This window comes from Thamnophis sirtalis, unplaced genomic scaffold (assembly GCF_051295495.1).
Source record: "Thamnophis sirtalis isolate CommonGarterSnake01/CBP01778 unplaced genomic scaffold, rThaSir2_p1.2 scaffold_12, whole genome shotgun sequence".
Classification (NCBI taxonomy): Eukaryota; Metazoa; Chordata; class Lepidosauria; order Squamata; family Natricidae; genus Thamnophis; species Thamnophis sirtalis.
Window position 1 is genome coordinate 2,433,581 of NW_028261392.1, and position 23,051 is coordinate 2,456,631.

The following is a 23,051-nucleotide window of genomic DNA, read 5'->3' on the forward strand; positions in this document are numbered from 1 at the left end:
CTCTTCTCTCTTCTTCTCTCTCTTTGGTTCTCTTTCTCCCTCTCTCTCTTTCTCCCTCTTTAACTCTCTCTTTCTCTCTATCCTTTTTCACTCTTTTTGTTTCTCTCCTCTCTCTTCTTCTCTTTGTTTCTCTCTTTCTCCCTCCCTCTCTGTTTCTTTCTCTTTCTCCCTCTCTTTAACTCTCTTTCTCTCTCTCACTTCTTTTTCACTCTCTTTGTTTCTCTCTTCTTCTCTCTCTTGGGTTCTCTTTCTCCCTCTTTAACTCTCTCTTTCTCTCTTTTTTTCACTCTTTTTGTTTCTCTCCTCTCTCTTCTTCTCTTTGTTTCTCTCTTTCTCTCTTTCTCCCTCCCTCTCTGTTTCTTTCTCTTTCTCCCTCTCTTTAACTCTCTTTCTCTCTCTCACTTCCTTCTTTTTCACTCTGTTTTTTCTCCCCCTCCTGTATTTCTTTCTCTCTCTCTCTTTCTTCCTCTCTTTAACTCTCTTTCTCTTTCACTTTTATTTTTCACTCTTTGTTTCTCTCTCTCTCTTCTCTCTGTTTCTCTCTTTCTTTCTCTCTTCCTCCCTCTCTCTCTTCCTCCCTCTTTCTCTTCCTCCCTCTTTCTTTCTCTCTTTCTCCACACACCCCTCTCTCTTGTTTTTCTCTCTTTCTTTGTTTGATTGTAGGAGTAGCATGTTGATAGAACTTACACACACGCAAAAAAAAAAATTCTTCTACAGGTGTTCCTCGGGTTACAACAGTTCATTTAGTGACCGTTTGAAGTTACAACGGCACTAAAAAAAGTTACCTACGACCATTTTTCACTCTTACGACCATTGCCCCATCCCCGTGGTCACGTGAACAAAATTCAGACGCTTGGCAACTGACTCGTACTTATGACCATTGCAGTGTCATGACGGGATCCCCTTCCGACGAGCAAAGTCCGTGGGAAAACCCAGATTCATTTAACGACCATGTTCCTAATTTAACAACCGCAGTGGCAAGAGAGGTTGTAAAACAGGGCAACATTGGCTCAAGAAACGTCTCGCTTCGCAACAGAAGGCTTGGGCTCAATTGCAGTTGTAAGACGAGGACTACCCACATTTGTTGAGGTTTTTTTGCCAGAAATTGGGGTCCTATCTAAACTAGTACCCTATTGTTATAAAATTCAAAACCGCTAAAAACAGAAATTCAAACCACAATTCAGCTTTGAATCCAAAGTTCATTTTTTTCATGGTTAGTTCCATAGAACTTGCCAGAGATTTGCACCAGTACTTCAATAAGATTGCATTTACTTGGTTCTCGTCGCAACACGGGTCAGTCATAGCAGCCAAGTCCAGGGAGGAGCAGCTGCTATCAGTGGCATCGACATGATCACAAGCGTTCATTTTTATACCTTTTTCACATCTCCTCCGTTCCCTAGGAGTTAGCAATAGCAATAGCAGTTCGACTTATATACCGCTTCCTAGGGCTTTCAGCCCTCTCTAAGCGGTTTACAGAGTCAGCATATCGCCCCCAACAACAATCCGGGTCCTCATTTTACCCACCTGGGAAGGATGGAAGGCTGAGTCAACCTTGAGCCGGTGAGATTTGAACCGCCGAACTGCAGATAGCAGTCAGCTGAAGTGGCCTGCAGTGCTGCACCCTAACCACTGCGCCACCTCGGTTAACTTCCTCTTTTTGCAGGAAAAGGCTCCTCCTTTTCCCGTACTTCAATGGGCCCATCTGGGATTTCCTACCCTCCGCGCTTCCACTTCCTCGTGCACTTGATGTCCCAGACAGTCTCCACATACACACACACACACACACACACACACACACACACACACACACACACCATTGTACATTGGAAGTTCTCATACACCTGTTACTTTTTTTTTCCTGCGATCTGTTATTTTTTATTTTTAAACATAAAAATAATAAAAAAGCAATATAAAAAAATGATCTCATCCATTACATACAGCATGTCGTTTGGTTACAAGTGTTTTTGCATCCCTATTCTCAATTACATTTACCATCACAGATTTTTCATCTAATATAACTAAATATCTCGCTCTCATTGTACAAGGTATATTCAATTACAATTAATATTTTTTTTCCAATGAACCTAATTCCCTTACATTCTTGGTTGTCTGTTTAATAACAATATACCATTATATAATCGCATATCCCGATATGAAAGAGATTTACCAACCATTTATATTTGTATATCACTGTTTTCAATTATGTATAATCCCACCAATCATCCATCGAGTATCCTTATGTTCATTATTGTCCTTGTACATCATACCTTCAAACAAAGAGGTTATTCCTTCATTTTTCAACAAGGTATTCTAAATAGTCATTTCACTTCACTTTAGAGCTGAGGTGGCGCAGTGGTTAGGGTGCAGTACTGCAGGCCACTTTAGCTGACTGCTATCTGCAGTATGGCGGTTCAGATCTCACCGGCTCAAGGTTGACTCAGCCTTCCATCCTTCCGAGGTGGGTGAAATGAGGACCCGGATTGTTGTTGGGGGCGATATGCTGACTCTGTAAACCGCTTAGAGAGGGCTGAAAGCCCTGTGAAGCGGTATATAAGTCTAACTGCTATTGCTATTGCTATATATACCAACAGACACCTGTTACTTTTGATTCAAAGCTGAATTGTGGTTGCATATTTGCATTTCTAGTGTTTTTGAATTTTATAACACTATGGAACCCCAGGCTCACCTCTGGGAATGGCCCACCTGCTCAAATGTGTTGCCCCCCCCACTCCAGTCCGAGATCTTGTTTTTTCCCCTGTTGTTTAGAGTTTGGTATTCTTTGATGGATTTCTCCTCTGTCGCTTCTTTATCTTTAATTATCCTTCTTAATTGCTCTGGGGGGAAAGCTCCAATAAGGTGTTCCCCCCCCCCGCCCTCCCATTTTCTTCGGAGAACATTTCGTTGAGAATAAATATTTCATCCTCCAGTTGTTTTGTTTTTTCGGATGGCTTTGACATCTGTAGCCGTTTATTAATGGGTTTCTATGGTGCTGGCCTGGAAAATGAGATACAAGGACGAAATGCCAAGAGGAGAAAGCAATCTTATAATAATAATAATGATAATAATAATAATACGGGGAAGGAAATTGAAAAAGTATTTTAATCTCTCTCCAGCACCGTTCGGCTAGGCTGGGGTGGAGATAAACCATAATGAAAAGCTACCGTGATATTAAACAGTCTAGAAAGTAAACAAGTACATTACGGAAGGGAGTCTGAGCAGAGATCTGGGTAGTAAGAGGCTAGACCATCTTACTACAGGTAGTCCTCGCGTTACAACAGTTCATTTAGTGACTGAAGTTATAACGGCACTGAAAAAGGTGGCTTAAGACTGTTTTTCACACTTATGACCGTTGCTGTTAGTTGCTGCAGGATTTGCCCATCACTAAACACATTGGAAGTTGTGGGCTACTTATGTAGGATTCTCTTACGTTGTTGACAGAAGAACATTGGCTTTGGCCAAGGTTAATGCTTGACCCTTGGACTGCAAGGCCATCCAACTGGTCAGTCCTGGAGGAGATCAACCCTGGCTGCTCTTTAGAAGGCCAGATCCTGAAAAGGAAACTCAAAGACTTTGGCCACCTAAGGGGAAGGAAGAAGGACTCCCTGGAGAAGAGCCTCATGCTGGGAAAGATGGAGGGCAAAATAAGAAGGACTGCAAGGCCATCCAACCGGTCAGTCCTAGAGGAGATCAACCCTGACTGCTCTTTAGAAGACCAGATCCTGAAAAGGAAACGCAAAGACTTTGGCCACCTAAGGAGAAGGAAGAAGGACTCCCTGGAGAAGAGCCTCATGCTGGGAACGATGGAGGGCAAAAGAAGAAGAAGGGGACGGCAGAGTAGGAGGTGGCTGGATGGATTCACCAAAGAAGTCGGTGTGAGCTTAAATGGATTCCAGAGGATGGTAGAGGACAGGAAGGCCTGGAGGAACGTGGTCCATGAGGCCACGATGGGTGGGACACCACTTCGCAACTAACCACAACAACAATCTATCTATCCATCCATCTATCTATATATCTCAAGTACTTTGGCCACCTGTTGAGAAGGAAGGACTCGCTGAGAAGAGCCTCATGCTGGGAACGATGGAGGGCAAAAGAAGAAGAAGGGGACGGCAGAGAAGGAGGTGGCTGGATGGAGTCACCGAAACAGTTGGTCTGAGCTTAAATGGACTCCAGAGGATGGTAGAGGACAGGAAGGCCTGGAGGAACATTGTCCATGGGGTTGCGATGGGTTGGACATGACTTTGCAACTAACAACAACTATCACAATGCTTGACCCGCAAGAGCTCTGAATTAACCCCTTAACGGAGAGTGTTTTGCAGACCCATCCATTCATGGTGCCCGTGTAGTAATATTCCTCTTCTTTGTACACCAATCCAGCTTTTTTTTTAAAATAAAAATACCACCTTCTTTTCTATAAGGAACCTTAGAAAACAGCAAAAAAAACCACCGTGATTGCTGTATGGAAATTTCTTAAGTATAATTAAAATCTAATAGGTGGCTTTCATGTTAGAAGCCAATTAGCTACACCGTTCCCCATTTAATATCTGAATTGTAACACATGTTTTGTTGCTTGATGTTTCGTGCAGAATTCTGACCTGTGACCCTGCGAGCGAAATCTGAATTAAATACAAGCTGCCCAGATTGGCTGGTTTCAGGCAGCGCATTAAATCGCAGAAAAGCTAGCCGAGTTTAATATTTACCAGTCATAACATTTGGAAATGTGTTTGGTAGGGTTTTTTTTTTTAACCTGGCCTAGTCCAACATATTTGTATGTATGTATGTATGTATGTATGTATGTATGTATGTATGTATGTATGTATGTGTGGTTTTTTATTTGTGCTGATAAATAAATAAAGGGAGTCTAGTATAGATCTATTTCAAGCTATTTAGCTCTCATCAGCTAGCCATTCCCTTACTGCGATTTGATATATATATATTAGATTTTTACAACCCCCGGTACCTAGATACCTTTCACCCTGGCCTGGCTGATAACGGATAAGAGCCTGTGGCCTAATGGCTAAGATGTTTGCCTAACATGTAATATAGCCCAGGTTCAAATCCCAGTAAGGGTATGGCTAGTTGATGAGAGCTAAATAGCTTGAAATAGATCTATAGTAGTCTCCCTTTATTTATTTATCAGCACAAATACACAATATATAATTCAGCCACCCAGGAGTAAATATTTACCTCCGTGTCAGATTTTGTAGCTCATGGAATTAGAAAACTATTGATTCAAGACTAGGTAAGATAAAGTCCTGTTTCACATAATGCACTTGTGAGAGGCGAGTTGTAAGGTTGTATGGTGGGGAATAGTTCTCGACTTACAACAGTTCATTTAGGGAGCGTTCAAAGTTACAAAGCAAACTGAAAAAAAGTGACTGTTTTTAATCATTACGAATCCCCCATAAAGTCACCAGAGGTGGGTTCCTACCAGTTCGCACCTATTCGGTAGAACCGGTTCGCCAAATCTACCGAACCGGTTAGAAGAGGTTCCACCAGTGGACCCGGAAAGCAGGCCGCACCTACAGAAGGGGCTCCAAAATTTTTTTGAAACCCACCACTGAAAGTCACATAATCAAAATTCAGATGCTTGGCAAGTGACTCCCACTTATGACGGTTGCAGCGTCATGCGATCCCATTTTGTGACCTTGTGGCGTTCTCAAAGGAAAAAAAAACAGAAAGCCCAGTTGCCTCTTGAAAAAGCACCTTTAGGGCCGAGAATCGTTTTTATTTTATTATTATCTGGAAGGAAACCAGTAGTATGAATTAAAGCAAATTTTCTGCGTGGGGGATGTCCATGTAAACTTTTAAAAAAGATCTTCAGATGAACCAGCAGTTATGGAGGAGTCTCGTGCCCATCCAATATCGAATCCTCCTCCTCTGCCTATCCTTGACATTTATAAGATTCTAGTCCTCAGTGATCTATTATTTTTCATTTCCAAAACAGCGGTGTTGCTTGACCTTATTATGTTCTGTTAGAATGCCAGAGGCGTCGTGATAATAGTCTCCATCAAATCCTAAATCCACAACAGACACTTATATTTTCCATACTTGCTCGATAAACTTTTAAGGTGCTTCTCCCAAGAAAACTGGCTTCTGCAGCTTAAGAGAACCACAATATCACACCCCGTTGAGTTCATTGGCGCTGGCCAGCGACGCCCACACAAGAGAGCTTAAATTGAGTACTGGGTTTTATGAGTTCAGGTGGAAATTGAGTTTTATTCCAGACGGCTTATATTGAACCATAAATTAACCAAAGGCTCACTCCACAAACACGAACGCGAAGAAACAAACAAGCCAAGGTTAAAATTGAGCAAGTTTTACGAAGGAGAAATTACCCGACAGTGAGAAAAATTAATCAGAGGAGCAGCTTGCCACCCAGAGTAGGAATTGTGAGAAAAGAGCGCACGGCCATTAATTCAGGACTTCCCAAAGGTGCTTTTTCAAGAGGAAACTGGACTTCCTTTGTTTTTTCCTTGAAGACCTTTCCCTTCTCATCCAAGAAGCTTCTTCTGTTCTAGAGAACAGTTCTGAAGCTCCTGAAGAGGCTTCTTGGATGAGAAGCGAAAGTTCTTAAAAAAGAAACCCCAGAAAGTCCAGTTGAAAAAAGCAGCTGTGGGACAATCGTGACCAGGATGACTTGAGAACCTCCATAGACACCTCCTTTGAAAACGTTTCATTCTCATCTAAGGAGCTTCTTCAGTTCTGAAGAAGAACTGGAGAAGCTTCTGGGACGAGAAGCGAAACCTCTTCAGAGAAAAATCAGAAAGTCCAGTTGTTGCCTGAAAAAAAGCATCTTTGGGACAACCGTGATCTGGATGGCTGGAGAATCCCCCATAGATATTTCTCCGGGATGCAATAAAGTCACCCTTCTGTGAGCAAGGGGTTGGAGTAGATGGCCTCCAAGGTCCCTCCCAGCCCTATCATTCTATGATTCAAATTTAGCATGAAGTTCAAAAGAACACCAACTAGCAGTCCAGTTAAAAACTCCTTAATTTTGCAATATTCTAGACTGGTCTGGACTGGACTGGACCAGGGCGGGGTAGAGTAGGGTAGTTGATAAGTCAGTAAACCTGGTTGTTAAGTGAATCTGGCTTCCCCATTGATTTTGGTGGTCAGAAGGTCACAAAAGGGGGTCACATGACTCCCCCGGGACACTGTAACCATCATAAGTACATCCCAGTGCCAGGCCTGCAACTTCCTTTTGGGTCTTTGGCCCACCACACTTTCTATTATTCTACTATGCCTTTTTCTATTGTGGGAAAATGGGAGGAGGGATTGTACGGAGTTAGATGCTAGGTAGCCATAACAACATTCTTTCTAGAAAACCAAGGTCATCCTTTGTCTCTGCACCTCTGCACCTGACTGGAACTGGATGGGAGGAAGCTGCCAGCATGGCAGTGGGAGATTGGACCATGGGATGGACTTGTGGGTGTGGAGGGCAAGATCTTGGACTTTCATCTGGGTAGGGAAAACCGGGAAGCTTTCAGATTTGGGTTTTCCCAGATGTGCCAACGTGGCTCCCTTAATCAATTGGAACTTTGAGGAATCCTTTGCCTCGGACTCTGATTTAATTTTGGAAGCTATTTGGATCCCTGCCAGCCAAGTTGCCAGACCTCTGAATTCTGATCACAGGACAACGGGGAATGCTGTAATGTTTATAAGTGTGAAAAGGGGCCATGTCACTTTTTTTCACTGCTGTTGTAACTTTGAATGAACCTAAACGAAGCATTGTAAGTCGAGGATTGGGCCGCCTGTACATATTCAATGCATTCCTTGTCTTTTAGTCTTTTAATGATTTTTTAAAATGTATTTTATAACTTGTAAGTCACCTTGTAGAGAAGATGGACAGGGAAGAAATGGAATAAATAAATACTGTCCCCGTTCTTTAATTTCCCCGGACACGTTTTCTGGAAAGGAAACTTTTATTATAGAGTCCAAGAACCACGATTATTTCCCCCCCCTCTTCGATTTTCCTAAGAAAAACGTTTTTAAAAGGAGATTTTATTCCCAGCGCTTGACCCATTTTCCTGGCTCGTCTTTTAACCCACTTAGTTATAGTTATATATTTGCAACTGCATGCTTCTTTCCCCCCCACTAAAGCTTGCATTTTGCCTTTAATGTGTTTTGCGACACAACGGTCGGGTGTCGACAGTTGTGCGATTCTGAAGGGGTGTGCAAAGGCTTCGGAAAAGAGGTTTCGCGATGTGTGTTGGTGCGTGCAAAGCGCCTCTCTCGAAATCCGGGGGGGAGGGGGAAACACTCTGGTTCTCCCCACACACAGACACACACACATTAACAGGATAACTTTGCAAACCGATTCTCCACGAGTCGAAGCAGAATCTTTGCCTGCACAGCTCCCGAAACCAGAGATAGTCCTTGACTTAGGACAATTCATTAGAAATGACCACAGGGCTGGAAAAAAAGTGACTTACGGCTGTTTTTTCACACATACGTCCATTGCAGCATTCCCGTGGTCACGTGATTAAAGGCTTGGCAACTGGCATGTACTTGTGACGGTTGCAGCGTCCCGAAATCGAGTGAGCCCCTTTTGCGACTTTCTGAACAAGCAAAGTTAACGTTGAAGCTGGATTTGCTTAACAACCGGGTGCCTAACTTAACGACGGCTGTGATCCACTTAACCAGTGTGGGAAGAACGGTCGTAAAGCGGGGCGAAGTTCACTTAACCTCTGTCTTGCTTAGCGACGGAAATGTTGGAATCCTTTGAGGACTAAATGCGGATGAACACGAAGGTTCCCCGTGAACTGAAGCCCGTAAGAGTTTAGCACCTTCTTTATTTAAATTATAGAACTTTGATCTATAATTTGAATAAATTGATCTAAATCAAATAAACTGACCTAGGCAGTTTTTGACCGTAATGACATTATCTACCTCTGTAAAAGAATCAAAGGTTGTCCCCGACTTACGGCCACAACTGAGCCCAATTGTTAAGTGAGACGTTTCTTACAGGAGTTTTGATCCATTTTACAACCTTTTGTGCCACAGTCGTTAAGTGAATCGCTGCAGTTAGCAAGTTAGTCACACGGTTGTTGAGTGAATCTGGCTTCCCCTTGCTTGTCAGAAGGTCACAAAAGGGGATCCACAACGGTCATAAGTATGAGTCCATTGCCAAGCATCCAATCACATGACCGTAAGAAGCTAAACGGTCGCAAGTGTGAAAAACGGCCATTGGTCACTTTTTTCAGTGCCCTGTAACTTGGAACGGTCATTAAATGAACCGTTGCAAGTCTGAGGACCACCTGTCAGTGCAGTTGGGAAGGGAAGTTGTCATTGTGCAGTTTTGGAAAGGAGCCATTTCTCCTCACCAAAGTTGAGTCATTCTGTGGGAAAACGGTTATTTTTCACCTCCCGGTTGTAAATTATTCACAGCTTTCTGTATTTTCTCCCCCCTCCTGCAAGATCTGTGAATAAGAAAAAAAAAATTGGACATGCTGTTATCCATTAGTTTATCCTATACTTATCTCGAGATTGGAATAATCCAGAAGGGATGTCGATTTTATTCGACAAAGGGCAGATTATTTTTAAAAAGAATCTTCTTTATTGCTCAATCTGGAGCATTATTTTTTTTTTGGCTATAGGCAATTAAGAGATGGAGAGAGAGAAAGAGGAAAAAAGAACCTGTTTATGTTTTCTTCCTTACATCCCGTCGGGAATTACCCAGCATTGGAAAACAGATCAATAATTTATAATTGTCTTGCCTGTAGCTGGGAATTAAAATAATGTCCTTTTTTTTTTTTTTAAATAGAGAGAGAGAGGAAGAATGCCAGCAGTGCCTATTGACACGGATGTATTCCGCGGACGGACCTGTTTTATTTAATTGTGTTTTTTCAACCTTATAGGAAATCAATGGGTTGACAGCGCCATTGGTCAACCAAGACAGAGAGAAAAACGCGGAGAAGAGAAGCCAGCCACTAAAATCGGAGAAAGAAGCTTTGTTGATAGGTAAGATTTATTTATTTATTTAGTTATTTATTTATTAGACTTATATACCGCTTCATAGGGCTTTCAGCCCTCTCTAAGCGGTTTACAAATTTTTTAGCAAATTGAGTCAGCAACTTGCCCCCACAGTCCGGGTCCTCATTTCACCCACCTCGGAAGGATGGAAGGCTGAGTCAACCTTGAGCCGGTGAGATTTGAACTGCTGAACTGCAGATCACAGTCAGCTAAAGTGGCCTGCAGTACTGCACCCTAACCACTGCGCCACTTCGGCTAACTCTGCATGCTCCTTTTCCCAAGTATAACGTCCCCGGGTCTTCGAGAAGAAGAATCAGACCTTGGTGCATTCTGCGTTTCAGTGGGTGAGACCCCAGGAAATAGGGGGAAACCCCCCTCTCTTAGATTTGGATAAGTTGGCTATGTTAAGAAAATTAAAAAAACATGGCTCTGAAACTAAACATTTTTTATAAATCCATGCAATGTAGCCCTTTATGGAAATAATGATTGGGCCTTAATGATTTGGTACAAACATCTCATGAACTTCGTGGAGGGTTTGCAGTGGCCTAGAGGTGGGGGCTGTGAGTTCAATCCTAGGTAGAGGCAGATATTTCTCTCTCTCTGGGCACAATGAGAATATATCTGCTGAACCAAACTCCACATTGGCAACAGGGAAAGGCATCCGGCCATTCAGTTGCCCAGACTCCAACCCACAAGGGATTTGGGGGACATTAAAAGAGGATGATGATCTCATGAACTTCGTGTTTCATTCAGGATTTTCAGATCTACCTGCATTCTTTTCGGGGGGGCGGGGGGGTTGCAAGGATTCATTAATGCATGGAAAAAAAATGTGGCTTAATTTGCACGCTAATCTGAATCTGGATGTAACCCATGCTGAAATTGTTTTAAAAAATAATAATTCCAGGCAGGCTAACGCTGACCAGGGTTGATAGCCAACACATGTTCCTAATCAGAGCCACCGAAGAAGTAGGGGGAAAAAAGCAATAATTTTATTATTCAAATGCCTTCACATTTTGATGGGCAAATCAGGCATAACATGCGGAGCTGGAAAAATCCTTTCCAGCACGTCTTTCATTGAATGTAATTTTTTTTCTTCCATTTTTTTTGGTCACTTGGCTATGAACTCTTAATTCTTGAAAGCTAAGGGTTTGGGTTGAAATTTGTTTCCTTTGCTGAATTGTTTCAGAATCACAAGTACCGACTTTCGAATGAAATTCAGATGCATTGGTGTACAATGATTATTTTATCCTACTCTGTGTGGCCCGAAATAATTATCAAAATTTCATTTTAATGCAGGTATCATATCAACATTTCTTCACGTTCATCCTTTCGGAGCGAATATTGAATATCTCTGGTCGTATATGCAGCAACTGGACTCGCGGGTAAATTGGATTCGTAACTTTTTATTTTTTTATTTTTATGCATTTATTGTCATCAAATATGAATTAGATAACAGACATAAGTATAGATTATTATTATTATTTTTGCAAGGGAGGGTTGAAATTAAGAAAAATGAGATGAGGTAAGATGAAGCGTCTCCATCTTTTTCCAAAAAGGCGAATAGTTTTAGTTATAGTTTCCTCATTCCTGCTTTTTGCTGAGGTTCGAACACAAATCCCAGAGACAGGTAACCCCTAAATGCAATTAAGAAGATTCATCGGGTGTCCTCCATATCTGATACTTTCTACCACTTTACAACTATTCATTCTTTACTGCATTGAAATCCAGGCATCAGATCTGGATTGTGTAAGCAGCGTTTGTAGAAGTATTTGAGTATTTGAGTATTTGAAAATTTATTTATAGGCCGCCCTTTTCCCTGGGGGGACTCAGGGCGGCTTACAACTCAAAGGGGAGGGGATACAGACAATAACACATAAGGACAATACATAATTAAAAATAGAACACAACATTCATACCATTCGGGTGGGGGTGAGTTACATTCTTTAACCCCAGGCCTGACGGGATAGCCAGATTTTAAGGGCTGTGCGGAAGGTCTGGAGGGTGGTGAGGGTGCGAATCTCCACGGGGAGATCGTTCCAAAGGGTCGGAGCTACTACCGAGAAGGCTCTCGCGAGGAGGTGATTGGCAGGAGGCGGTCTCTCAAGTAAACAGAGACACGGAGTCAAAACCACGTGAAGTATTAGCCCCTCTGGAATGAGCTGCCCCCGGAGCTTCGTATAATCCCTGACCTCCGGTCCTTCCGATGCACCCCTAAAAAGTTGGCTTTTCCAGCAAGCCAGCCTGGCCTGAACAAAACAAATCGAACTATTGATTACTGTTAATTTTAATTTGAATTCTTTTTTAAAAAATGTGTCAATTTTAATTGGGTTTGGGGATATCCTGTTTAATTTCTTCTTAACTTTTGTATTATATGTTTCTTTCAATGTTGTACGCCACCCTGAGTCCTTGGCAGAAGGGCGGCATAGAAATCGAATAAACCTAAACCTCTTTATAAAGCCTTAGTAAGGCTGCACCTGGAATATTCTGCATCCAGTTTTGGTCGCTCCGTTACAAAAAAAAGATGTCGAGACTTTGGAAATAGTGCGAAGAAGAGCAACGAAGACGATTAGAGCTCTGGAGACAAAAACGCACGAAGAACAGTTGCAGAATTTAGGTTTGGCTAGTGTAGAGAGAAAAAAAATTCTAGGGGGGGGACATGATAGCAGTTTTCTAGTGTTTGAAAGGCTGGGCGTCAATTTATTCCCCAAGGCACCAGAAGGCAAGACAAGAAACAATGGATGAAAACTAATCAAGGAGAGGAGCAACCTGGAATTAAGGAGAAACTTTCTAAGAGTGAGAACAATTAAACAGTGGAACGACTTGCCTCCAGAAGTTGTGGATGCTCCATCACTGGAGGCTTTTAAGAAGAGACTGGACAGTCACTTGTCTGAAATAGTATAAGTTCTCCTGCTTGAGCAGGGGGGGTTGGAGTAGAAGACCTCCAAGGTCCCTTCCATCTCTATTCTGATTGATTCTGAATTTTCAAATACTTTTTTATTTTCCATTTTCATAACATACAATCACATGTATACTATCACATAGCCAATATCCTATTGTATTATGTAGTAATTACATCAGTTCCTGTTGGCATAAATGCCCAAAAAGATAAAAACCCATTATTAGCTCTTCTGCTCTCCATACACCTCTTTCTTCTACCTCTCTCTTACTTCCTTTCTTCCCTCCATCATCCTTTCCTACTCTACTTCCCCTTCCTTTCTCCTTCTCCACTCTCCTCATTCCACTCCTCCTTATCCTCCTCATCTTCCCCCCTTACCCTCTCTCCTATCCCTCTCTTCCCATCTTTCTTCTCTCCTCTGCTTCCCACTCTTCCTCTCATTGGTGTATTTCAGCTTCTGAGCAAACTCCATTCTATGTTGATGGTATTTATGCTTCCATATCAATATACTCAACATATTAGATCTTCTGCTCTCCATACACCTCTTTCTTCTACCTCTCTCCTACCTCCTTTCTTCCCTCCATCGTCCTTTCCTACTCTACTTCCCCTTCCTTTCTCCTTCTCCACTCTCTTCATTCCACTCCTCCTTATCCTCCTCATCTTCCCCCCTTACCCTCTCTCCTATCCCTCTCTTCCCATCTTTCTTCTCTCCTCTGTTTCCCACTCTTCCTCTCATTGGTGTATTTCAGCTTCTGAGCAAACTCCATTCTGTGTTGATGGTATTTATGCTTCCATATCAATATATTTAACATATTAGATCTTCTGCTCTCCATACACCTCTTTCTTCTACCTCTCTCCTACCTCCTTTCTTCCCTCCATCATCCTTTCCTACTCTACTTCCCCTTCCTTTCTCCTTCTCCACTCTCTTCATTCCACTCCTCCTTAACCTCCTCATCTTCCCCCCTTACCCTCTCTCCTATCCCTCTCTTCCCATCTTTCTTCTATCCTCTGTTTCCCACTCTTCCTCCCATTGGTGTATTTCCGCTTCTGATTGATTGATTGATCATAATAGAACAACAGAGATGGAAGAGACCTTGGAGGTCCTATAATCCAACCTCCCTGTATCATTTCAGAGAAATGATTGTCCAATCTCTTCTTACAAAAAACTTCCAGTGATGGAGCACCCACAACCTCTGGAGATCTTTTACCCATAATTTGGTTAAAAACATTGACAAACACAGAAAGTCTCTTTTTCTCGGGTCCCCTTTGGTGGATTTCCCCATGGTGAAGAATTCTCAGATGCTTCCTTAAATTTGAAGAACAAAGCAGAAGTTAGACAGATGATAAGATGTATTGAAGCCAAATTAACCGGAGTCTACAAACGCATGCCAGGAAAAATATATGCCAATGTATATTGCTCATAGCTAAAACAGAATAACATTTGGAAATTGGAGTATGAAAGTTTGACTGAAAATAGACTCTTTTTTTCCCCTGCCTTCTTGATTCCAATATATAAATCATTGGGTTTCTGGGAGACATTCTCTGGATTTTAGATTTAGATAACTTGATTTGTAGGTTACTGTGAAACTGTTACACACAATGATGGTGATAATTATGTGATGATGATGATGGATTCTTGTTGATGTTGTTACAACTGCACAAAATGCCTAGGGAAAATGTGTGTGTTCTCTCACACATGTGTATTTGGCAACATAATCAGAGAAATCCAGACGCAAACATTATTCCATAGGCAGTAGGCCATGCGGTTAATATCATTCATTTAATCCTTGCTAGAAGTTTCCTAGAAGGGACGCAGTGGCTCAGTGGCTAAGATAAGCTTGTCGATTAGAAAGGTCGGCAGTTTGGGGGTTCGAATCCCTAGCACCACGTAATGGAGGGGAGCTCCTGTGACTTGTCCCAGCTTCTGCCAACCTAGCAGTTCGAAAGCATGTAAAAAAATGCAAGTAGAAAAATAGGAGCCACCTTTGGTGGGAAGGGAACAGCGTTCCCTGTGCCTTCGGCATTGAGTCATGCCGGCCACATGAACAAGGAGACGTCTTCGGACAGCGCTGGCTCTTCGGCTTTGGAACGGAGATGAGCAGCGCCCCCTAGAGTCGGGAACGACTAGCACATTTGTGCGAGGGGAACATTTACCTTTACTGTAGAAGTTTCCAAGGAGAGTCCTGAACAGTCCTTTGAATTGTCTGTCAGGCAATCAACGTGAACACACAAATTTCACTCTGTATGCTGCTTGAAATAGGGGGAATGCAATCAGCATGTATCTGTGATGGGTGTTCGGCAGAACAATCTCAGAGTTCGTGGCTCTCCTGCCAGCATCAAGCAGAAATTGTTTCTTGGGCACTTTAGAAAATGAAGGGAAAATAGTTAAGTGACGTATTTCTCAAGAGTGGGACAAACGGGAGGCTGTCTGCCCAATTAAGGGATCAAAATCTCTGGGCATTCTCCTTCCCCCCCCCCCCATGAATTTTGTAATACCTGTAATCAGCCAAGGCCTCTTGGCCAACATTCTGCTTTAATGTCCTTTTAGTTCGATCGCTCCTGGTCTTCTTTTCTTATCCTGCTTTCATTTTCTGCTTTTGTTCTCTCCTCTCTGCTACCATCCGTAACGGGATGGGACTTTTCAGCGGCTGTCTGGTGCTGAAGAGGGTGACAACCCCTTCCGAGCAGGTGGCCGCTGGAGATGCTCAATCATCCAAATCATAGTTATATAGCAGTTAGGACTTATATACCACTTCATAGGGCTTTCAGCCCTCTCTAAGCGGTTTACAGAGAGTCAGCATATTGCCCCCAACAATCTGGGTCCTCATTTTACCCACCTCGGAAGGATGGAAGGCTGAGTCAACCCTGAGCCGGTGAGATTTGAACCGCTGAACTGCTGATCTAGCAGTAGCCTGCAGTGCTGCATTTAACACTGCGCTACCTTGGCTCCTAGATGCTTGTCTCAAAGATGCTTGTCTCAAAGATGCTTTTTCAAAAAGGCAACTGGGACTGTTTTTTCTTTTTCCCTTGAAGGAAGGTGAAGAGGTTTCACTTCTCATCTAAGAAGCTTGATCAGTTCTAGTGGAACGGTCGGAACTAATCAATCAATCACAATAGAGCTGGAAGGGACCTTGGAGGTCTTCTAGTCCAACCCCCTGCTCAAGCAGGAGACCCTAAACTGTTTCAGACAAGTGGCTGTCCGATCTCGTCTTGAGTGATGGAGCATAGCTTCTGGTGGCAAGCCGTTCCACTGGTTAATTGATCTTCTCGTTGTCAGGAAATTCCTCCTTAGTTCTAGGTTTCTCCTCTCCTTGATTAGTTTCCATCCATTCTTTCTTCTCCTGCTTTCTGGTGCTTTGGGAAATAAGTTGACTCCCTCCTCTTGGTGGCAGCCCCTCAAAATACTGGGATACTGGGAGAGAGGAGTGGTAGAGGGGGAGGGGAAGTAGGGTAGAGGGGGATGATGGAGGGAAGATAGTAAGTTGGAGGGGGCGGAAGAAAGAGGTGTATGGAGAGTGGAAGAGGTATATTGGGCTTCTATTGGAGTTTGAGTTTCATTTTATTTATATTTCTGGGGGTATTGTTGACAAGAGGAATTGCTGTGATTATTGTTTAATGTTGTTATGGCCCCGGTTATGCACAGTATATATGTGACTGTACGAAAATGGAAAATAAAACATTTAATGAGAAAAAGCGATGCTAAAAAGGCATTGCACACCAGAAAGAAAAAAAATACTGGAAGACTGCTATCATGTCCTCCCTAGTCCTTCTTTTCTTTAGATCCTGCCACCATTCTTCATGCGTTTTTGTCTGCAGGCTTTTAATCATTTTAGTTGTTCTTCTTCTTCTTTTTCCAAAGTCTCAACATCTTTTTTGTAATGTAGTGGCCAAAACTGGATACAAATATTCCTGGTGTGGCCTTACTAAGGCTTTATCAAGCGGTACTAATACTTTGCGTGATTTTGATTCTATGTTTATACAACCCAGGATTGTATTAGCTTTTTTGGGCTGCAGCCACCCCACAGCTGGCTCTGGTTTAAGTGATTTCATCCCCACCGTCATCCAGCAGCCAGAACTGATGACGCTTCTTAAGATGAGAAGCGAAACGTCTTCTTCCTCAAAGGGAAAAAAAACAGTCCTCCAGATAGCTTATGATTAAGATCAGGAATGATATAAATTGTTTAAGGTTAGCCTAGCAAGGAGGAGCTAAGTTCAATGTAAAGATGTTATCAATTTTCTATTCTTTTTTCCAATATATTTTAGAATGTTTTTGTTAAAGATTTTATACCATGTATAAAGTCGGGGAAGGGAAGGCCTGGGGGGGTTGGGGGGGTGGGAGGGATGTATATTAGGTTTGACGAGAGGTGTTAGATTTTAATGTAATATGATTGCACATGTATACTGTCTTCTCTTATTTTTTCCTTAAAACTAAGATATGTTAAGTATATTGATATGGAAGCATAAATACCATCAACATAGAATGGAGTTTGCTCAGAAGCGGAAATACACCAATGAGAGGAAGAGTGGGAAACAGAGGAGAGAAGAAAGATGGGAAGAGAGGGATAGGAGAGAGGGTAAGGGGGGAAGATGAGGAGGATAAGGAGGAGTGGAATGAAGAGAGAGAAGAAGGAGAAAGGAAGGGGAAGTAGAGTAGGAAAGGATGACGGAGGGAAGAAAGGAGGTAGGAGAGAGGCAGAAGAAAGAGGTGTATGGAGAGCAGAAGATCTAATATGTTAAGTATATTGATATGGAAGCATAAATACCATCAACATCGAATGGAGTTTGCTCAGAAGCTGAAATACACCAAGGAGAGGAAGAGTGGGAAGCAGAAGGGAGAAGAAAGGTGGGAAGAGAGGGATAGGAGAGAGGGTAAGGGGGAAGATGAGGAGGATAAGGAGGAGTGGAATGAAGAGAGAGGAGAAGGAGAAAGGAAGGGGAAGTAGAGTAGAAAAGTATGATGGAAGGTAGAAAGGAGGTAGGAAAGAGGCAGAAGAAAGAGGTGTATGGAGAGCAGAAGAGCTAATAATGGGTTTTTATCTTTCTGGGCGTTGATGACAAGAGGAACTGATGTAATTACTACTTAATACAATAGGATATTGGCTATGGAATAGTATACATGTGATTATATGTTATGAAAATGGAAAATAAAAAAAGTATATTTATAAAAGGAAAAAAACAACAGTCCAGCTGCCTTTTGAAAAAAGCACTTTTGAGACTTTCAAGCAGTCCTTTTCAACCTTTAGGGCAGAGGTGTCCAAACTTGGGAACTTTAAGACTTGTGGACTTCAACTCCCAGAATTCCACAGCCAGACAAATGATTGTCCAATCTCTTCTTACAAAACTTCCAGTGATCTGGAGATCTTTTACCCATAATTTGGTAAAAACATCGACATACACAAAAAGTCTCTGCTACTTGGGTTCCCCTTGGTGGACTTTCCAGGGGTGAAGAATTCTCAGACGCTTCCCAAAGTTTGAAGCTGGCTGGGAAATTCTGGGAGTTGAAATCCACAAGTCTTGAAATTCCCAAGTTTGGACACCCCTGGTTTAAGGAATGGAGACTTCAACTCCCAGAATTCCCCAGTCAATATGGGCCCATCAATATCAGGAACCTAGACATTTTCCATATATTTAGCTAGGGGGGGGGGCACGTTAAGCTGCAAGGCCTTCAGATGATGGTTAGAAATGTTCTCTATGATCTCCAGTTTTCCAAGAGCTTTTTGTTCTGGTTTACTACTATTTCGTTTCCCAACAGACAAACAAGTGTGCAAGAGAAGACTAGATAACCATCTCTTGCATACAATGTTGACTGGCAGATGATCTAATCTTCTCATCTTCTAGATCAGTGTTTCTCAACCTTGGCCACTTGAAGATGTCTGGACTTCAACTCCCAGAATTCCCCAGCCAGCATTCGCTGGCTGGGGAATTCTGGGAGTTGAAAGTCCAGACATCTTCAAGTGGCCAAGGTTGAGAAACACTGTTCTAGATCTCCCTTAAAAACCTGAAGACTGGAGATGTTTCCCGTCCATGGCTTCCCTTGGGTAGAACCCTCCTGCTTCTCCTCCATGCTGTTCCCCTATTGGCACTGCTTTTCCATGGTCTCCTTGTTATTTGAATTAGTATAAGAAATGAAAAATCTTTATAAATATATATTCATAGAATCATACAAATATATCTCTTCTCCTCTCCTCCTACTTCTCCTCCCTTTCTTCACTCCTCCACTTTTCTCTTTCTTCCTCCTTTTTTTCTTTTTCTTCTTCCTCCTACTCCTCCCTTTCTCGCCTTCTTTGTCTTCTTCTCCTTCCTTCTCCTCTTCTTCCTTCTGTCCTCCCCTCCCTCCCCTCCTCCTTTCTCTCCTTCCTCTTCCTCTCTCCTTTCTCTCCTTTCTTCTTCTCCTTCCTTCTCCTCCTCCTCCTCTTCTTCTTCCCTCCTCTCTTCTTCTCCTTCCTCTTCCTCTTCTCCTTCTTCCTTCCCCTTCTTCTTCCTCTTCTCCTTCTTCCCCTTTCCCTCCTCTTCTTCTCCTTCTTCTCCTTTTTTCCTTTTCTTCTTCCTCCTCCTCCTTTCTCTCCTTTTATTCTTCTCCTTCCTTCTCCTCCTCCTCTTCTTCTTCCTCCCCTCCTCCTCCTTCTTCCTCCTTCCTCTTCCTCTTCTCCTTCTTCCTTCTCCTTTCCCTTCTTCTTCTTCCTCTTCTCCTTCTTCCCCTTCCCCTCCTCTTCTTCTCCTTCTCTTTTTCCTTTTTCTTCTTCCTTTCTCCTCCTTTCTCTCCTTCTTTGTCTTCTTCTCCTTCCTCCTCCCCCTCTCCTCCTCCTCCTCCTCCTCTTCTTCTTCTTCTTCTCCTTCTTCTCCTTCTTCTTCTTCTTCTCATTCTTCTTCCTCCTCTTCCTTCTCCTTCCTCCCTAGATCTCAGCGAACGAAATAGAAATGCTTTTGATGAGGCTTCCACGTATGTTTAAGCAAGAGTTTTCCGGTGTCGGAGCCACGCTGGAAAAACGGTGGAAATTTTGTGCCTTCGAAGGGATTAAAACGACTTGACCAGGGTTGGGATCCGAACGCCCTTGGGAAGAACGTGTTTTACGGACAGCGGTGGCCGAGGCGAGCCGGAAGTATTAAAGGAGGAGAATTAGGTTTGGCTCTTCCCCTTTCAAACCTGATTGTAGTTGCATTCGTGATGTCCTCTCGTGAAAAATATGTAGTCGTGTGCCAGTTCCAAAAACAAAAAAAGGGAAAGAAAAGAAAACCGCTCCTGAAATGTTCCTATGAAAACTCGAAACCAACCGAAAACTCTACAATCATAATGATGTCATCGTTTAAAGCAGTGTTTCTCAACCTTGGCAACTTGAAGATGTCTGGACTTCAACTCCCAGAATTCCCCAGCCAGCGAATGCTGGCTGGGGAATTCTGGGAGTTGAAGTCCAGACATCTTCAAGTGGCCAAGGGTGAGAAACACTGGTTTAAAGTACACACCTGTTATTAGCTCACCTTGAGCCAAAGGGAAGGCGGCTTCCCGGTTTTCTAAGCTGCAACAGTGTCTCAGTGAATGATATGGTAGATCTTCTTCCAAAATTCTCATACCCAAGGGTCTTTCCGTTTCATACGAAGACAAACAAAAATAAAAATCCAATTTCATAGTGTGAGAAACGAGTAAACATACCAAAAGCAAACTTGAAAAAAGGAAAAAAAAAATGTGTTTGAACAGTTATTTGTATTTTGTAAATTAAGTTCTATCTGCTCTACCAGGGACTAATATTGCCTTATTGCCAGAGGCCTGAAAAGGAAAAAATAAAATAAAATAAATAAATCTGAAACAAAACAATAAAACACACACACACACACACACACACACACAAATGTTCTCGGATTCTTTGACGATGCTTTCTGCAGAATATTATTTTTCTAACGTCATGATTCTCCATTCTGAGTTCCTTCGACATGGATTTGCATATCAATTTTCATAAAACGTGTAAATAAAGAGGAAGGCAGTGTTACTGTAATTGTATTTGGTATGTAACATTCAGGGTTATGTATCTGAGAATAAGTATGCATTACTGTTACAGATTTTATAGCAAATATATTGATTTTTTTTTTTTCAATAAATAGGAATTCTACCATAGTCGGAGTTTTACCTGCTGCCTTTTTTAAAAAAATGTATTTATTTTATACTGTCCCCATCTCCTCATCTACCATAATTTCAGAGTATAAGACGCTCCGAAGTATAAGATGCACCTAGCTTTTGGGGAGGAGAACAAGGGGGGGAAATCTGTCTCTGCCACCCAGCAATTTGCCTCCTTGCAGCAAACAGCAAACAGTACAGACAATATGCACCAGTGTTTCTCAACCTTGGCAACTTGAAGATGTCTGGACTTCAACTCCCAGAATTCCCCAGCCAGCGAATGGGAGTTGAAGTCCAGACATCTTCAAGTTGCCAAGGTTGAGAAACACTGATATACACTGCTTGTAGTGTTAGATTTCAGACTATACCTGTACAGATGCTGTTAAAATTGATGGGCTTTCTGGAAGTATAGTTATTCTTTGCTGTTTTAAAAGAAGATACAACAGCACTGGGCCTCTCTTCAGATCGAGCATTTGTTTTAAAAAGCTTCTTATAGCAATAGCAGTTAGCAGTTAGACTTATATACCGCTTCATAGGGGTTCCAGCCCTCTCTAAGCGGTTTACAGAGTCAGCATATCGCCCCCAACAACAATCCGGGGTCCTCATTTTACCCACCTCGGAAGGATGGAAGGCTGAGTCAACCCTGAGCCGGTGAGATTTGAACCGCCGAACTGCAGAACTGCAGTCAGCTGAAGTAGCCCTGCAGTGCTGCATTTAACCACTCCGCCACCTCGGCTCTTCATTTTGTTAAGCTTCTCTAGAACAATAATAAAGCAGTCTTTAAAAATAAGTCTAATCGTTTGAACATTCTACAGGCATTTATAGTTATTGACTTGCCTCCTTGCAGCAAACAGCAAACAGCCTGATTAGCAGAAGAGAAAAAAATCTGCCTCCGTCTCCCAGCAATTTGCCTGGTGGAGCAAACAGCAAGTTTCACTTTCAATTTCAGCAGGGGCCTCACAATCATCAGCTGTTTCAGGCTGCAGGGATTGCAATAGCCCAGTGGTTCCCAAACTTGGCAACTTTAAGACTTGCGGACTTCAACTCCCAGAATTCTCCAGCCAGCAGAGGAAGGAAGGAAGGAAAGAAGGAAGGAGGGAGGAGAAGGGAAGGGAGGAGGAAAGAAGAGCAGTGGGAAGGAGGGAGGGAGGGAGGAAAGAGGGGAGGGAGGGAAGAAAGGAGGGAGGGGGGAAAGTGGAAGGAAGGAAGGAAGGAAAGGAGGGAGGGAGGAAGAAGGGGAGGGAGGAAGAAAGAAGAGAGGGAGGAAGGAGGGAGGGAGGAAAGAGGGGAGGGAGAGAAGAGGGGAGGGAAAGTGAAGGAAGGAAGGAAAGGGAGGGAGGGAGAAAGGAGGAAGAAAGGAAGGGAGGAAGAAAGGAAGGGAGGAAGAAAGGAAGGGAGGAAGAAAGAAGAGAGGAAGGAAGGAGAGAGGGAGGAAAGGTGCGGGAGGAAGGCAGAAGGGAAGGGAGGGGGAATAGAAGGGAGGAAGAAAGAAGAAAAGAGGTAGGAAGGAAGAAGGGAGGGAAGGAGGAAGGTGGGAGGGAGAAAAGAAAGAAAGATAGGTAAAGAAAGTAGAAGTAAGAAAGAAAGTAAGCGAACAGTGAGGGAGGGGGGAATCCACTGTGCCAAGCGATTTTAGATTAGCGACGAAACAGGCAATCCTGCTTTCTAGCTAATATAAATCGCGCAGCACAGCTGATCGTTGGAAAAACCGCCTCCTCCGAAACCAGTAGCATTTTTTTTTGGATTACTGGTTCTGGTGAACCGCTGGCATCTTTAGTGGTACCAGTAGCATTTCACCCTTGACCCAGAGGATTGAAGCGTTTTCGTAATTTCATTCCTCTCTCTATTATCTGTGCCTTTTCTACTTTATTGTTTGCCCCTGAATTATATCCAAAGAAAGAGAGAGAGAGAGAAGAGGTTTCGGGTTTTTTCCTAGGAAATATCGCCCTGTGTAAAGGAATCCCTCGATGTCTGCCAGATCCTGGGTTTTCCTCGCGGTTTATTTTAATAAGCCAAAGACGGCGGCCCCACCCTGGGTGTGTTGCAAGAGAGCAGAATCTCTCACATAATAAGAAG

General features: G+C 42.8%; 1 protein-coding gene across 2 annotated transcripts in view; it reads left to right on the forward strand.

The window, feature by feature from the left end:
• Positions 1 to 20,122, forward strand: part of ENOX1 (ecto-NOX disulfide-thiol exchanger 1) — a 295,080-nt gene extending 274,958 nt beyond the window's left edge. Inside the window, exons 14-16 of one of the 2 annotated variants that reach the window (XM_087726951.1) lie at positions 9,858 to 9,960; positions 11,269 to 11,354; positions 19,766 to 20,122. In XM_087726951.1, coding sequence (XP_087583077.1) covers positions 9,858 to 9,960; positions 11,269 to 11,354; positions 19,766 to 19,897 — 321 coding nt within the window. In that variant the 3' untranslated portion in view covers positions 19,898 to 20,122. The remainder of the gene's footprint in view (positions 1 to 9,857; positions 9,961 to 11,268; positions 11,355 to 19,765) is intronic. The other variant, XM_087726952.1, reaches the window with a different exon arrangement.
• The last annotated feature ends 2,929 nt before the right edge of the window (positions 20,123 to 23,051 follow it).